Source organism: Echinops telfairi, unplaced genomic scaffold (assembly GCF_000313985.2).
Source record: "Echinops telfairi isolate 266 unplaced genomic scaffold, ASM31398v2 ScPeMD7_17;HRSCAF=63, whole genome shotgun sequence".
Lineage (NCBI taxonomy): Eukaryota > Metazoa > Chordata > Mammalia > Afrosoricida > Tenrecidae > Echinops > Echinops telfairi.
The window spans coordinates 9,681,351-9,699,049 of record NW_022103914.1 but is presented as its reverse complement, the minus strand read 5'-3'; the positions used below and the strand labels follow the sequence as shown (position 1 = coordinate 9,699,049).

Sequence of the window (17,699 nt, the reverse complement as noted above, 5' to 3'; positions counted from 1 at the left end):
TCCCCAGAAACAAAATCGCTTTTCTTTGACTCTAATACTTCTGCTGGACTCTGGCATTTTTAATAATTTCAAGTTGCATCATGTTCATCAAGTTGCAGATGTGAAAACCCAAAGTTACCCTTGAGTTAATTCTGACTTACAGCGACCCCCTTGTGTACCAGGATACACCTGTGCTTTATAAGATTTTCCATAGCAGATTTTCCAAAAATGGGACTTTGACCCCAAAGTCTAAACTTTAGTACTTAGTCTTTTGATGCCCTCAGCAACCACATGCCTAACACATAATAGGAGAGAAATGTGTGTGCAAGAGAATGTTGAGTGGGCTATTTCCTCTTGTCTAGGGAATCTTGTTAAGTCACATATTTGAGGACAAAGGAAGGTAGTAAGAGGTAAGGTCATGCAAAGAGAGATGACAGAGGTAGTTCCATAGTACTACTCAGAGAAATCTACATAGATATGTCCCCCTGCTACCACAAAGATTGCCAAGAGATCCTTTAAGGAGACTTTGTGGGACTAGCAAGAACTGTTTTGTTGTGCTTTGTGTTTTTGCCCCCACTAACACCCCGTCAAATGAGGTCTTAAGAAGACTCTAGGAGAGATTGGAAGTGACTTTCAGATGGGAGATTAGCCTCAATCGCTTCCCTGTTGCAATCCCAGAGGAGAGTGGACTGCAGTGCCCTGGTGGCATAGTGGTTACCTGTATTGTTAAGTACTAATGAGTCAGTTCCGACTCATAATGACGGTGTTAGCTAGGGTTCTGTGTGCTAACACAGCACCTGTAAGAAGATATGGGTAGAGTTTAACCTGTCAATAAGGCCACAGATTGATGACCTCCTTTGGAGGTGCGACCGAGACAAATGGCTCTCTGGAGGCGCCCAGCCCTCTCTCTGCCTTCATCTTCCTCTTGATAAGCCATGCTGAGACCTGTACCCGATCTGTGATGTGGCCACTGCCACACAACTCTGCACCCACTGGCCTGTGATCTTCCTGCACTCTGCATCATTCCATGTGGCTACGTGAGTTTGAAGAGGGACTTATGACTAGTATCGGACTTATGGACTTGAGTTGGACTGGGTTGGGCTGTTTTGTTTATGCACAATTACTTCTTGATAGAAAACTCTTTTTTATACATAGACGAGTGTCTCTGGATTTGTTTCCATAGTCAAGCCATCCTAACACAATGCCTATGTATAAGAGATGACTTAATACTGTGAAACTCACTACTATGGAGTCAATACCAACTCAGAGTGACCCTATAGGACAAAGTAGAATTGCCCCATTGAGTTTCCGATGCTTTAGAAAACTCTTTCTCCCACAGAGTGGCTGGTGGTTTCGAACTTCCAACCTTGCCTATCACAGCCCAACGTGGAACCAGTATGCCAGCAGGGAACCCTAGAGGAAATTTTAATACTGTGAAAATATCCGTATTACCTAAAGCAATCTATAAATATAACAAAATTCCAATCTAAATTCCAATCTCTTCCAACTCATAGCGACCCTAAGTACAGAGAATTTGAATGCCATAACTGAAGTAAAGAGGTCTTTATATTTGTTGCTCTCCTCTCTCAGAAGCAGGGACAAAGAGTAAGTACTTCAGAGAAAGAAAAGAAGAGACAATGACCTTCTACCACTGTTTGCTCCAAGCGATAGGTCAGGCCCAAGCTAGTGGGAAGAAAAAAGCTTTGAATTGGATTAAACCATTGAATGCTCCTTTCGAATAGCTGGATTTTTCCATTTACAAATGAGATCATTTAATTCCTGGAATTGACCAGGAAATGAGGGGGCTTTGGAATCACTGAGACTGGAGAGAAATGAACTGAGTGTGTTTGAAAGCAGAGGGTTTTCAAAAAGGGAAAGAAAAGCTGTTTCCTGATTCCAACTGGCCTTCACTGGTCTCTCCTAAGTTCAGTTCACTTGCTGAACCAGCTACACACCTGTGAAGTCATCATTTGGGCAAAGGCTGGAATTCCAAGAGGATGCTCTGCTTCGGAGCTATCAGCCTGCTGAGGACTGTTCCTCTCGGCGATAGCGATGGTGTGTCCTAGTCATCCTGCCTATGCTACTGCGCACGCTCAGAGGAGAGGCAGCATTACGCTGAATGACCCGAAGGTCCACAGGCTATTGCCATAGGAAAGCACAAAGTGGACACACAGGTAGGCTAATCCCTAGCCAGTATTATAGAATTCAATATATAAGAGCTGAAAAAATAACTTGCTTAAGATGATATTGTAATTCTGATGTCAAGGCTAGAATTACCCATGTTTTTGGATTCCTAATCAAATAGTCTACCTGATTCTGGTCTCACTGTCTCCAAGGGTAAGCTTGTCATCTCAAGAGGAGAACCAGGTGATACAGAAAGAGAACTCCCAGGTGCTTATGATATGCCATGTACATGTACTGGGCTATCCACTTTACCGACATCAGTGTTTCTGACGTTTGCACAACCATCCCATCAGCATGTCTCATATTAAGGAAATGTTTGCTTTACCACTAACTTGCCAGAGCTGTGAGAGGTAGAAAAGAATATGTCAACTTTATTTTTATACAATGCCTCTTGGCTTATCTCTTGGAGTATGAACCATGTACATAAGTGAATCATACACATTGCATATAAATAGCCAACACAGAAGACATCTTATGTTGCTGTTGTTGTCGATGTCCAGTTCAGTTCCCACTCAGCAACCCTGGAGCAGAACGAAGCACTGCCCAGCCCAGCACCACCCTCCTAATTGTTGGTATGTGTGAGCCCATTGTGAGCCACTGGGTCCATCCTTCTTGTTGAGAGTCTTCTTTTTGTTTTTTTAATTTGGTTAGGGTTTATTTTTCTTTCTTTTTTTTAAAAACATTTTATTAGGGGCTCATACAACTGTTATCGCAATCCATACTCACATCAATTGTGTAAAGCGCATTTGTACAACATTCTCAAAACATTTTCTCTCAACTTAAACCCCTGACATTAGGTCCTCATTTTTCCCCTCCCTCCCAGCTCCCCCCTCCCTCATGAGCCCTTGATAGTTTATAAATGGGTATTTTGTCATATCTTGCCCTTCGGGCCATCTGCTTTGCCAAGCAAGATGTCCTTTGAGGATTGGCCCCTCCTGATAACATGTTCAAAGCACGTGAGATGAAGTCTTCCCATCTAGGCTTCTAAGGATCATTCTTCAAACAATATCACTGATTATCCAGCAATGTAAATCTTAATAAAATGTCAGGCAAAATACTTAGATTGGCTATGAAGAGACGGTTCTACCCTAAGAATCAAAATTGATATTGCCTATATCTGTGACTGATGCAGAGATCTAAATTCAACATAGGGAATGTCATGATAAAGTATTCCAATATCAGTTTCATGTTATAAGATGCTACATGAAATTCTCAAGGTTATTAATATCCTGTATTTTGAGATGTTTTATCTGCTATTTTTATTTATTATATTTATTCGACTGCAATAAACTGTTAACATTGTTCTCACACGTCAAAGACTTAGCAAAACTGGTTTCATGTCAACAGGCAGCATAGCTGAAAAATGATCTTTGGGTTTTAAATTCTCCCTTTCTGTATTTCTTGTGTATTTTCTATCAAGCACAAACCTATAAGAACTCAAAATACATTGGCAATCTTATAAGGCTAAGACCTCTTTTCTAGCATGATATTATAACGCTAAGTGTAGGGTCTTCTGGTCTCAATTCACCCCCAGTACCATTGGCAAAAAATCCACGCACGATCAGATTTTAGTCATGAGAGGACATCTTTCTCAGAAAAACTTACTTGTGAACTTATGTAGTTTTATTTTGGGTTTGTAGAATTTCATTTTGGTTCACAGTCAATGCTCAGGGAAGCAGCAGTCAAGAAACTAAAAAATCCATTGCATCGGACACGTTCGCAGCACAAGACCTCTCTAACGTGTCAGAGAGCAAGGCTATCACTTTGAGAATCAAAGCATGCCTGACCCAAGTCAGGGTATTTTCCATCATGCATATGCATGTGGAAGTTGGACAGTGAGTAAGCAAGACCCGAGAAGAATCAATGCATTATGGTCCTGGAGAAGAAAGTTGATAGACTGCTGGAAGAACAAACAGATCTTTCTTGGAAGAAGTACAGCCAGAAGCAAGTGGATGGTGAGTCTTGGTCTTGTGTCCTTCGGACATGTTATCAGAAGAGATCAGTCAGAAGTCATCACCATCCTTAGTAAAGTAGAAGGGCAGAGGAAGGCTGCGAAGGGGACACATTAACACAGTGATTGCAACAACGAGCTCAAACATAGCAACCATAATGAGGGTGGGCCAGGACCGGACAGTGCTTCATTCTGATGTACAGAGGGTGGCTCTGAGTTGGAGCCGGCTCCATAGCCTCTAACAAAACAACAGCAAGTGCATGGGTAAATACAAATTGTAGTTTACTTTGCTAAAGAGCTTACTTGTTAAGCAGACCATCAACGTAATAGCAACATCTTGCATGAGGTATTGGTAATTTCCAAAGAGTTGCAGTTGCTGAAAAGAAAAGAAAAGTGAATAGAAGTATGGTTTCTGCCGTGCTAGAAGTTCCAATATTTTAACATTTGTTTGTTTGTTTGTTTGTAGTCCTCAGGAAGCAACAGTTGATTTTCTCTCCTCTTTATGAAGAAAAACATCCAGCCATTTACAAAAGATCACTAGCAACTCATTATATGGAATGAAATCAGATCAGATGTTCCCATGGTTTAACTTACTTTCACTTCAGCACCTAGAGTCAGCTGGGAACACCTCCCTGTGGACGCAATAATTCCAGCAGCTGCAGTCTTGACCTTGACCGCTGAATTCTAAACTTAAGATGTCAATGTCTGACAGTTCCTCTGGGGACGTCATCCACCCTCACAAATGGAATGAGAGCCCTTTAAGGAAGCAAGCCTGTTGTAGACTTCAGTCTGGCACGTCTGATTTTCAGATGTATGGAGACAGAGGCTTGGTTTAAGTTCACATCCATGGAGTTGAAATATTTATATGTTAAAGTCACATTGTTAAGTCTTTGGGAAATTGCTTTGAAATACCTTTTGTTGTCAGGCCCATGTAGCTGTGTCGTGGCTATAGACTGAACACTTAATGATACCTGGTAGTGAGCACACTACAAATCATATTTTTTGCATAAAAATATTACTGGATAGACTCATGGCCAGGAAAGTGCTGGGTGAAGTCCTTAGGGGGCACTATTACTGAAATCTAGGTCATCAGAGTGAATCGCTTCAAATTCGATGACGGTTCCGGCATCATCTATGGTGAAAGTCTGCTTTCGCTTGTTTGGAGAGGTAACAGATGGTCCCACAGTGCTCCTACCATTCCATCATTCTTCCTGCCCCCTGTATCTTTAGTTCTTGTATCCATTTCTCTTGGGGAAGTAAATGTCTATATACATTTGTAGGATGAGAGGGGGCAAGAAGTTTCCCGAGGCCACTTTAGCTTTCAGTGTAGGCACAACTCTCAGTCAACCCAACTTCTGACAGGTAGGGACAAGCATGGCCAAGGGCAAGAAAGACCTAACTTGCCCATATGCTTATTGGTGGAGGCAGAATTGAGCCATGTAGCCAAACTCCCAATTCAATTCTTATTTCACCCCACTAGCCATCACCTTATCCCTCGGTATGAGAGTCTTGTAGTCAGTAGCCCACCAGAAATCCTGTGGTCTTTTCGTGCAACTCTCCTCCCTGGCGGGAAAGCACTAAGTCCATCTCCTTCCGGAGGCGCTCCCGGAGTTCGTTGGATCCATTTGTTGTAGAGCAAGTTATCGCCGAGGAATGAAGATGACTTTGAACCTCTATGCATGTCTTCCAAATGGAGAAGCAATTCTTAAATGACTATATTTATTGTCATTTCGTTTTAAGGCATTTTAAGTCTTTTTTTAAGCATTGCTAGTCTTTACTAATGACAGCTCGTAAGTGTTAAGTTCTTGTTGGTTCAGAGGTAAAATTCCTAGTGTGTGTGTGCTTTTCTGATTTATTTATTACTTTCTAGGCCTTGAAAATCAACTTCAGTAACTTTTCTTCCTTTCATTTCTCCTTAAATTTTCTTTTGCCAAAAATGATCCCACAGTCAAGAGCCAGATTCATTTCCTGATGCGCTATATTTAGGTTACTCTGAAACCTTCTTTATTCTCTAATTGAAGAAATAGAAGCTTGGAGAGGTTACGTGTCTCAGCGTATCGGCTGAAAAGCAGCACTGTTAGAAAGGTGATCCACACCTATTTAATTCTATCACTATGTTTTCGACACAGGTATGCCAGCTCCCTAACCTTGAAGATACATACTTTGAAAAATCATATTTATTTATAAAACATTAAACATATTTGGTAGTGTCTGTATTCCAGAGAATAAACTAGTAATATAAATGCAATTAGAAATAGAAAAAGACTATTTTGGTTCATACCCAATAGAGCAGTGATGTGCCAATAAACTGGATTATGCCATACATGGTCAAGTACTTAAACACCCCAAAGGAGGAAACCAAAGCAGCTCGGCCTTCTCTGTTTAAGAAAAAGAAAGAAAGAAATGTTTAAGAAAAACAAGTAAGTCCACTTATCCGACTTTGGAACTATTTCAACAGAAATTTGATTTTAATAGCCTATTTATACTTATTTACTTAATTGTTTCTTCATGCTCTCAATGATCTTAAAGGCAGCCATTCATTCATTAATTTATTCTTTTTCTCTTTCAACAACCCTCTTACTCAGTGATTCATTCACTCCTTGAGGTGATTCTAAGAGTCAAATAGGTTATAAAATGAACCAGGCATAGTCTTTATTTTCAACAACCTTCCAGTGAAGAAGATTACACATGTATATTATAAACACAATAGAGTGTTAGGCTCAGGATTTACTCGATTGTAATTCATTTCATTCTAACCGATGAGATAATTCTCAGGAGGACCTGGGAATTATACTGCGTGGTGCTTCAGAGGTCCTGAGAGACGCAGTAGGCTGAAAGTTGCGCTGCTAACCTCAAGGTCAGCAGTTTGAAACCACCAGGGACTACAAAGGAGAAAGATGAGGCTTTCTCTGCCCATAAAGATTACAGTCTTGGAAACTCACAGGGACAGTTCTACTCTTTTTTATAGGGTCAGAATCTACTCAATGGCAGTGAGAGTGAGAGACATGACCCTAAAGTAAAGGACAGCTGTTCTCACTTTTGAAGAAATTTGAGTAAAGCTCGGGATGACATGGAATTGGTGGCTTTCCACCTTCCAGAGGAATCCAAGATAACATTTTGAACTGGAGCTAACATGGGAATCCCTTTATAGAAATTCCACTTGGGGTCATTTTCTCCCATTTCTTGCTAGGGTGGAAGACTTAGAGAGGCCAAAGAACATGATGAGAGGTAGAGCAGGCAGTGAAGGAGTAGGGAACTCGGCAAAAAAATGCCTCTTGCAGCCTCTGATGTCAAGGCAGACGCTAATGCGCAGGGGAGCCAGCCCACATCTTCTTCTGCCCAGTCCCCGTGGCCTGAACACCTGCTTTCCTCCAAGACTCTGTTGCCCTCAGTCTGTTTGTGGAGCCAGACAAGGAAGCAGTAGCTTATAAACGGGGGATGGAGGGTGGGGGGTGGGAGGGTGGTTATGACTTACTTTATGAGATGAGGCACACACTCGATGTTGGCCGTTTTTGAGGTGAAAGGTGAGGCCACAGATGCCTCCTGCTCTGACAGTGAGATGCCCGCATGAGCCATTTTCAAAGCCTGGAATGACAAATCCATGTTCCACCAGTGACTCTTCAGGCTAGGCGCAACCGAGTCAAATGCTAAGAGGCGAGTCTTCATGTCACTGAGTTCTAGAACCCTGCACTCTTTCAGCCCCAAATCTGTTTATGCTGTCTTTCAGAACAATTCTCTGTCTACAAAGGCCTGAATCCATAAAGTCATCAACTAAAGAAGCACCAATTATACAAGGATCCAGAAGCGAAAGAGCGGTGTGTGCATGAACCCACGTTGGTAGTGGGATGTGATTGTGATAAGAGAAATAGACTCATTCAAGAAGTAGATTAAAAAGAAAGAAAAAAAGACAGAATTTGGGTGGACTTTGGTGGGGGTGGGGAACACTGACACACTTCTTATTCTTAGCAGTGCATCTTTGTGAACAATGAGGTTTCCCCGGGATTGTCCCAGCACCGTGCCCATTGGAGTAGAGAGTGGATAGTATCGGCCCTGGACAGGGACCAGATGACACACAGATTCATTGTAGGATGTGTGTTGCCTGACTGAAATTTGGGCTTAATTTATTTCTCATCGAGGCTGAGACCCGTCCAGAGAACGCAGAGAGCCACCAGGGCCAACAGAGGAGGTCAGCAAGCGTCTGATTCTGTAAGAATTGTGCGAGTATAAAATGAGAATGTGCATTTTTATAGTTTTGACAAATGACAAAGTATCTAGCATCATGACTGGTTTGTAGTAGATTTGTGCTCAGAAAATAGGCAATTATTTACTTACTTCTCTTTTCTTCCTTAGGGTTTTGCATATCTATTGTATAATTTAGGTCTGCTCTATGTTAGGGTTACTTTTATACATGATTCTGCCACTCACCAGGCAGTGAGCTTTTGGGACCAAGCTTTTTGACATCTGATTTATTTATTTTCTTCTAAACTGCATGTAATTAAAGGGAACAGTGTCCCTTACAGATATTAAATAATGGACTAATGACTAAATTCTTCTCATGATGCATAAGGCAGAAAAATCACTAATAACTCTCAAGTATGAATATGGCTTTTCATGGAATTTTAGAGAAAAATATTTAAAAGGAGGAAAACAAATACCTAGATCATTGATGCTGTGCTTGCTTTATTAGTACAAAGCAACTCTCTTCACTTCTTGTCCCACAAGGTAGGTCCTAAAACATTTTTTAGCTATATAATCTTTAAAATTGACTATGGATTCAGATTTTAAAATTTAAATTATAAACCATGCACTTGCCTTTTGTCCAAATTCCAAATTCTCTGCCATTGAGCCGATGCCAACTCATAGCGACCCTAGAGAACAGGGCAGAGCTTCCCTGTGAGTTTCTGACACTGGAAGTGTTCATGAGAGCAGAAAGTTTCATCTTTCTACTACCAGAGCAGCTGTGGTTTCGAACTGCTGACCTCAGGTTAGCAGTCCAAATCATAACCCACTATGCCACTAGAGCTAGACTTCCTTCTATTACATAAGAGAAGTAATGTTTTGAGAGTACATCAATTTTAAATGTAGCTATATATGCTTAGACATTAGGTTTTGTTATAATCCATATAAACCCAATACACCGGTCCAGGATTCTATTGGATGTAAGAATTTGGGGGCATGGTCAGCTTTTAAAAACTAACACTGGTCTGGAGATTTGTTAGGAATATGTGTGATTTCTACATAATCGGACAGGTTTTAATCATCAAATTCAATTTTTCTTCCCTAAAACTTTACCAGTTGTGTAACCTCAGGCACACAGAAACCTACTTCCATGAGACTTTGATAACATGGGAAATGTACACCAGCCCGTCTCCTAAGGGTTCTGTGGCTTGGAAATACAGAAGTCTAAGAAACCCTGTCCTTTATTATTCTAAGAGGGGCAAGAAAACAGCTGAAGTCACTAACCCCACTTACTCCTCTCCACTGCCAGCCCACGCTCAGGCGGAGGTGCGTACAAGCAGCACCTTGATCAAGAGACTGCAGGGAGAAGGTTGAAGACGAGGCAGACCCCAGGGGACTGCCGTGCTCAAGAAGGAGATAGCGTGCTGCCTGCATTATTAGTAAGAGTCGTTTCTACTCACCCCACAGTCATTAGCTCCGTCTCCACACATGCCCACGTAATAACTGGAGGGGAAAGGAGAAGACAAATTAACCCCTTAATGCCCCACTTGAATAATTGTCATCATAACTAACTGGCTGTGTGTGTGTGTGTGTGTGTGTGTGTGTGTGTGTGTGTGTGTGTGTGTCCTCCTGAACACATGAGGTCAGGCTGGAGGGAAATGACTTCAGGAAAGGGAGTCGGATTCCCAAAGATATTAGGTCATGACAATGTATTATTTAAATCGATCATATTGCAGTGTTAGTGATACCACCAAGGCCGTCCACGGGGATGGTGGTCACACTTGAAAAGAAGCCCTGTCTGGCTGTGTCACCAAGGAGGAGCTGACTGTGCTCAGGCATCGTCACCGCACTCCCTCCCATAGGTTCGGGTCCAAATTGGAACCTAATCCAACAATTGCTAAGAGTTTGAGGTCCAGGCATGAGAATGAGCGACCGGGGGATGGTTTAACAGACATAACCAGATACACACACGCGTGTTTTTGATACACCTGGGAGAGGGGAATTATGTTATGCCACTTTGATGTGAACACACAGTGATATAAATAGAAAATAAAAACTAAAGCTGTAGCCAAATAAAGGAATTACTGATGCAAAACGTACTCTGCTTTGTACATTATAGGCATCGATTAATAACAGACTCAGATGCAATTTGCCAAAACACATAAAACAGCAAAATCAATCAAGGGAAATGGGTAAAGTTCTAATAGGCTTTATCATCAGTTGACATATAAGACATACTGTGCTTTTTCTAGGTCAAAAACAGTCAAATGTGGACAAAGTCCTATGTACCTAGGACTTTTATAATCATTATCGATAAATAAACCGGATGCTGTCTAGTCAATTCTGACTCAGGGTGACGTGGCGCCATGCATGCAGTAGAACTGTGCTAGGGTTTCAATTACTAATTGGGGACATGGGCAATAAATGCCTTTCTCTCAAGGTGTCTTCGGTTAAATTTGAACCTCCAAACTTTCAGTTAGCAGTTGAATGTGCTCATCTTTGCACAGCTTGGGGACTCTATTATACATTACTGTCTATAAATATTGACATGTGTACACATACAGATGAGTACATTATTGTTGAAAGGGGGCTTACTGTCTCCAGGCTGCCTGCATATATCTAACCTCTATATCACACATGCAATCATAGGTCTTCCAATGTTTCCTGAATTCAGAAAGAATTTAGACAACCTTATGCATGTTGCCCATGATAAAGGGATGAGATGGACAATGAGGACATTGTCTGAGACGACAACCCACTCTACAGCAACGTGTGTCTTCCTGAATTGCTTTTCCTTAGGAAAATGGAGGTTTTCAAGATTAAGCATTCAAGTTGGCAAAATATCTCAGGGGTAACAGAAAAGTAAAACTATCTCCTACAGGCAATATCATATAAGCACCATGTAAATAAAGTAGTCCTTTTTGACACTGATTATCCACCTGGCCTCAAGGCATTGTGGATATTAATAGGTAGTTTTTGAAACTTCTCTAAGAATATTTGGGCAACAAAATAATGGTGCAAGGCAACCTCCTTTTGCAAAGTACTACTTATCAGCAATTATCTAAAGCTTCACTGTTCTCCGTTTCAGAAAATTTCAGCCTCGGAAATTGTGACGTTTCCAGCAAGGAATAGTTACATTTGGATCAAGAAGAACCATTTTACTTGATTGAAACTTGACCAGCTGTATTTGGGAAGGAGATAGAAAAGGCTTCCCTTTGCCTCTGACCTTTATCCCCAACCTCTCCAGGGCCAGAAGGAGTGAAAATGCTGTTCCACTGAGTTCCATTTCCAAGAGGACATGGACTTGTTCATGTTCCTTTCCAAAAGTCCTGCCTCAAATCATTCCAGTGACACTTTATAGACATGCCCATTTCTTCCCACGTAGGAACCACACAAGTCACTCATTTGCTCTATTGCTTTTCAGGGGCTCTCGCTCTACGTGCCATGGAGCGAATGCCCGCAGTGTAGACAGCTTCTCCCACGTCTCCCAACAGCCATTGTTTCCTGGCATTTACGCCTGTTACCATTGGCTCAATTCCAACTCACAGTGATCCTGCACGGCACAGAGCAGAACTGCCCTTTGGGGTTCCCAAGGCTCAATCTCTATGGGAGCAGGAGGCCTCCTTTCATTCCCTGGGAGTGGCTCGTGCTTTCCAACTCCTGACCTTGTGGTGAGCTGCTCCAAGCAGAATCCACTTTGCCCCCAGGGCTCCCCTGATAGTCAGACCTTTGTTTAATCTATTTGCCTGATTATGGGCAGAGGGTCTGAGTGATGCGAATGGTTTGGGGCCTGAAGGTTGGTGGTTCAAATTGACACAGCAGCACTGTGGAAGCTGCTTCTAGGAGGATTACCCGCGAACATTTCCTCGCAGGCAGTTCCGCGGCAGGGCACATCTGGTCTTTGTGAAGCAGACGCAGTGCAATGGCAACAGGTTGTTGCTTTTTGTTTTGTTTTGAATTTGAATGTGGCTGAAACCTAATGACGCTCTTGCAATGGGGGAGGTAGGCAACAAAAGGACGCCACCTTTAAAGTGTGATTATAAAAATCCGTAACACCCATCTTGCTCTCTGACTTTTCTTCTGTGCTCATTCTGCTGGGAGCCAGCTGCTACCTGATGGGCTTTCTTCTGACATGGCCCTTAGTAAGGTGACCAGACATCCCGCTTTTGGTGGGACAATCCCGATGTTGAATAATTTTTCCCGCATCCTGCGGCGTTTTTAAAAAGTTCCCATTTTGTGGAAGAATGTACGACAAGCTAGGGTATACGGTTTTTGACTGCCATGTGGTTATTTCGCCAGGATATGAGTTTGATCAATGGTTTCCCGCTTTACCAATGTTACAATCTGGTCGCCTTACCCTTAGAGCACAGAACTGAGGATGGCTTAGACTAGATACCAGCAAAGATCCGAGGCCCTGAGTCACCAGGCTCCAAAGCCCGCCAACAACAGGGGAGTCAGGGTGCTGACACATCCTTTCGGGGTGAGATGCTGACGTGAGCCGCCCGGCTGCCTCCCGAGGGCAGCCTTGCGGGACAGTTGGTCTCAGCACACTCAGACCAGTAAACTTAACAACTGGTGGTTGTTCAGCCACCGAGAATGGGTATCGTTCGTTATGCTGCAGTGGATAACTAATGCACTCTCTTTCATACAAGAAGACCTACTTTAATTTCTGAAATTCTTCAACAAGGCTTGATTTCTGCCCAGGAGACATTCTTGCAAAAATGGTTCCATTCACCAGAATCTAGAGAGAGAGAAATACCAGCACAATAACATCAGGAAGATCACACTTTAAGTAAAAGAACAGCAAGGAGAAATCACCCCTGGTGACTGCTATAATATAGCATTGGGTGGTTTATCTGGAGGACAAATGTCAGGAAGAAGAAAGGATTTTAATGGTCTAATATTTAACTTTCACTCGAAGTCTTCCATCACGGCTCTATTACTTATTTCTATACCAAATATCCAAGATTGGGTAACCGCTAATTACCAATCATCATAATAAAAAGCAGCAGAACATATGGACTAAAAATGCCCAGAGAAACACAGGGCCTTTTACTAAATGCTGCCTGTGTAAGTGCAGAGACGCAGAGGAAAGAGCAGTAGGCAGCAAGTTGAGACAAGATTCTCTGCTCGGCTGTCTCAAGTAGCAAATGTTGAGCCGCATGCTCTGGGAACGTTGGCCTTCCCAATCTCTACAATGAGGGGCAGGGCTCAGAGCGGCCTGCTCGAAGCCTCTGGGTTCTAGAGTCTAAGATCCTTGATTTGCAAGACAACAGAATGTTCAAGACACGGCTAATAGATGGTTGCTACCCTCGGTTTGGCTCCACGTATCTTCTCCACTCTGACAGCACAACTCGTGACACCACTATTTTAAAAGAGGACACACAGAGGACAAGATAACGAGCGATTTTGAAAATAAGCCCTGAAGCCTTTGCTTCGTCCGCCTGTAATTTAGGAATTCAGACAGAAAGTCTGACATGAATTGGTAGCTTTGAGAGAGAAGCTGACTCACAGCAGGCAGCGGGTTGGGAGTGATCTGGAGGCTCTCTCTCCTTGGCAGGGAAGGGATAAAGGATGGAGGCCCTGATGGGGCTGAAACGGAGAAGAGGAGGCCACGGTGCAGGAGGTGCTCCAGGTTGGCCCGGGTGCTCCTGAAGAAGCAGAGTTCCCTGGGAGGGCCTTCTTGTCTACATCAAAGACAGGTTCACTGATCACGCCCCTCCTCCCCTTGTTGGGCTCACGAATTTGAGGGGCAAATCAAAACACTTCATTTCTCCAGAACTTACTTTTGGTAGCAAGGTGCAGAAATGCTGAAATAACACTTGGTAGGATTTCCCACTCATTGCAAAATGGTAACCGCTCCCTCCTTCCCCATCAGGTGCTGAGCTGTTTCCAATGTTGACGTAGCTTTCCTAGAATCAAAAGGGTGTTATTTCTACATGGGTTCTTAGTGCATGTTTCTGCTTTCCTATGTTTCACAGAAGAAAGAGCAACCATGTTACATAACAGTGTAAAAGGCCAGCAAATACATGCCCACTATTTCATTTGTTCATGGAACATTGGCTCACATAAAGAAGACACTAAAAATGTGTCCCTCCCCCAGGATAGGGTAATGTGATGCTTTGACACTGCTGTGTTCTGAACCCTGTGAGGGGAGATAATACACGTGACGAGCCGTGGTGGTGTAGTGGACTGCTAACCACAAGGTCGGCAGTTTGAAACCACCAGGAGAAAGAGGAGGGTTTCTATTCCCTTGGAGAATCACAGAGTCAGAACGGACAGTGAGTTGAGTTTGGCTGCTGGAAGTCGACTGAGGAGAAAATTCTACGGTCCCATCAGTGACTCCAAGGAAGAAAGGGAACGATTTTTCGTTCTTTTTCTCACACAAATTTCCATTTCCTAAGATCTCTTACCATTCATCCACAGATCCCGCACAAGTGTCTGTTACGGGAAGTAGACAGAGCTTTCTTTAGGACCCCATTCACGTTTCCATCTCCTTGCTCCTTCACTCGTGCACTCCAAGAGAGCTCACACTCTCCTTTGGTTCCCGGGTCCTCTTCCACACTCTACACCCTCTTTAGCCAGCGTGAACCCGTTTCCCAACCATCTTCCACTGGCCAGTGTATCCTCCTGCCAGCCTCCCAGCTGCAGGGAGGGAGAAAGGCCGGAGGAATGTGTATGCACCACCATGGCAGTAGCTGACCATGGTTTTTCCAGGCACCACTTCTCAGAGGCCTCTATATTTGTGAGGGTCTCTGAATTCAAATAATATGGAAGCTGAGATATTTGTATTCCTTAGAAAAACCACTCTTAGGGTAAACATTGTCTTTGCAAGGAGAAACATTTTGATGTGATAAATGAGGGAGCAAGTTAGGACACCCCTCCTACTCTCCCTACCTTTATGACTGGATCAATACCAGGTCGGCTTCTAGCACCAAGTGACCTTGAATCTCCACCACCCGTGCGGAGCTGACCAGAGCTGCCTGAGACAACTAGCAGCAAGTGGCCTTGAATCTCCCACACACACCTGTGGAGCTGACCAGAGCTGGCCAATGGCCCGCTTTATTCTCCACCTGCCGCTCTGCACCCGGCTCGTTTGGCTCAGTGCCCACTTTGCTCTCGACCCTCCACTCTGCACCCAGCATGGCCCGTTTGGCTCAGTGCCTGCCTTGTTCTCGCCCACCACTCTGCACCCAGCACGAATACACCCGGAACCAGGAAGACACCTTACATTCCAGAAACCCGGACATACCTGTCCATATATAAGCATCATCCCTGTAGCCCGCAGTGCGACTCCCCCAGCCCGGATGTTGTGGACTGTGGGACTTCACCCAGACTGGGTTTTTCTCTCCAATAAAGCCTGTTTGCTCTAATTCAGCTGGTTTGATTTCTGGCGCCTCTCGACTACCTTACACTACCCAATTTCAGAAAATCTAAAAAACCAAACTCACTGCCATTGAAGTCTGACTCATAGCAACTTGATAGGACAAGGTTGACCGCCTTTGTGGGCTTCCTAGACTGAAACTCTTTGCAGGAGTAGAAAGCCTTGCCTTTCTCCCATGGAGGGGCTGGGGGTTTCAAACCGCTGACCTTGCAGTTAGCAGACCAGCACATAACCACTAAGCCACCGGGACTGCTCCCCAGTTACAAAGAAACCGGGAAAAGACATACTTTAAAGCAGTGGTTCTCAACCTTCCTAAGGCCTCTACCCTTTCATACAGTTCCTCATGTTGTGGTGACCCTCCAAACCAAAAAATTATTTTGATTGCTACTTCATAACTGTAATTTTGCTACTGTTATGAATCAGGCGACCCCTGTGAAAGGGTCATTCGAACCCCAAAGGGGTTGCGACCCACAGGTTGAGAACCGCTGCGCTAAAGCATTCCATGTGAGACAAGGGCAGGACTTCCTTTGCTTTTACTAGCCAGGGAGGGGAGAGGAGGCTAGAGAGACAGACAGGGACCTGAGATGATGATGTAACTTCTCCCAGTGACCCAATAAACTTCAGAAAAGGTGTTAACGCATAAATGGTTAGATCCGTCGACCATTTGTTGAGATGAATGAAAGATCTGTTTCATTGGGCAGCAAAATCAAGACACCTTCTACTGTTGCAAAGACAAGTCTATCTGTAAGGAAGCAAGTGCCAGCGAGCTGCTGGAAATAGAGCGCATGATTATGTTCCAGGGTATATGCTTTTGAAGAATAAGTCAAGCCACCTTTTCCTAGGGCAGGGCCAAGGTCATTCTGTACAGTTGTGTAGTTTGTGTAATGCACACAAACACAGGGCTACAAAACCACTAACTCTCCACTTAGTCCGAAGTGCTCCTGATCAGCTTGAAGGAAGGGACACAATTTTAAATTTCCACCAAGGCAGCTTGAATGCTAGCTGGGGAGGTAGTGCATCAAAGAGCTGCCCTGTCTCAAAGGCACAGCAAGTTTGTTATCTGAGATGCCACGAAACCCATGTGTCAAGGGCAATCTAATCACCCTTGGATTTGAGTGGAATGAATCAGACCTGAGTGTGATTTTCTTGCTCTGAATCCCTCCAGCCTTGTGTCTTGGGTAAGCTCAATTTGTCTGAGCCTCCCTTTTCTCATTTGTAAAACGAAGAGTCTCTAAAAGCATCGGGTTTCTTACCTGCACATTGGAATCACAGGAGAAGTGGCTGGTGCTAGGCCGCCTCCCACCCTGAGATGCTGATGTCAAGAGTCTGGGCCCTGGGAGTCTTACACATTCCCCCTGATGATTTTAACATGCACACAGGATGAGACATGCTGCTGAAACTAGTTTTCAGGGACAATTCCGGACAGATGTGAGGATGGGCAAGATGCTTCTTGTGGTCATATGGAGGGCCGAGAGGCGGCCGTGTTCCTCCAGCCCAGGTCCACGATGGGGTCTCTGTAACATGCTCACCTTCTTCCCTGGTCCCTTCTCTTGGTTTTCTACCAGCTGCCAGGACACAGAGGCAGGTAAAGATCCTTCGGGCTCAGTTGCTTCAACTAGGATCACTTGGCTTCCTCGAGGAATCATCCCAGAATTCTTTGCAACAGTAATGGCTGTCTGAAGGTTATCACCTAGACCACAAAGAAAATTAGTTACCTTTATGTGTAACGCTCCTCCCTCTGAGTGTCCATAGCACTTGGTTTCGTACTATCTGGGGTACCATTTAACACTCTTGCCTAATACCAACTCCCCACTTATCGACCTGGGTAGGTTCCAAAGATCATATTGTTATACGGAATCAGTGCTATGCGAAAAAGGAGGATGACCACATTAGATCATGAACCACCAGATGCCAACATCATTGTACAAGTGACATATTGCATAATTACCTAACTGTCAAACCAGTGAGAATGCTGGCCCAGGTGCAACAACAAAGAACTGACCCATCACAGCCAGAGTTACT

General features: G+C 43.7%; 1 protein-coding gene across 1 annotated transcript in view; it reads right to left on the bottom strand.

The window, feature by feature from the left end:
- Positions 1-17,699, bottom strand: part of ATP13A5 (ATPase 13A5) — a 138,978-nt gene that overhangs the window by 28,573 nt on the left and 92,706 nt on the right. The window contains exons 19-25 of the mRNA XM_045287560.1: positions 17,207-17,367; positions 14,080-14,205; positions 12,955-13,034; positions 9,754-9,796; positions 7,590-7,699; positions 6,396-6,492; positions 4,418-4,490 (exon numbers count right to left, since the gene is read on the bottom strand). Coding sequence (XP_045143495.1) covers positions 4,418-4,490; positions 6,396-6,492; positions 7,590-7,699; positions 9,754-9,796; positions 12,955-13,034; positions 14,080-14,205; positions 17,207-17,367 — 690 coding nt within the window. The remainder of the gene's footprint in view (positions 1-4,417; positions 4,491-6,395; positions 6,493-7,589; positions 7,700-9,753; positions 9,797-12,954; positions 13,035-14,079; positions 14,206-17,206; positions 17,368-17,699) is intronic.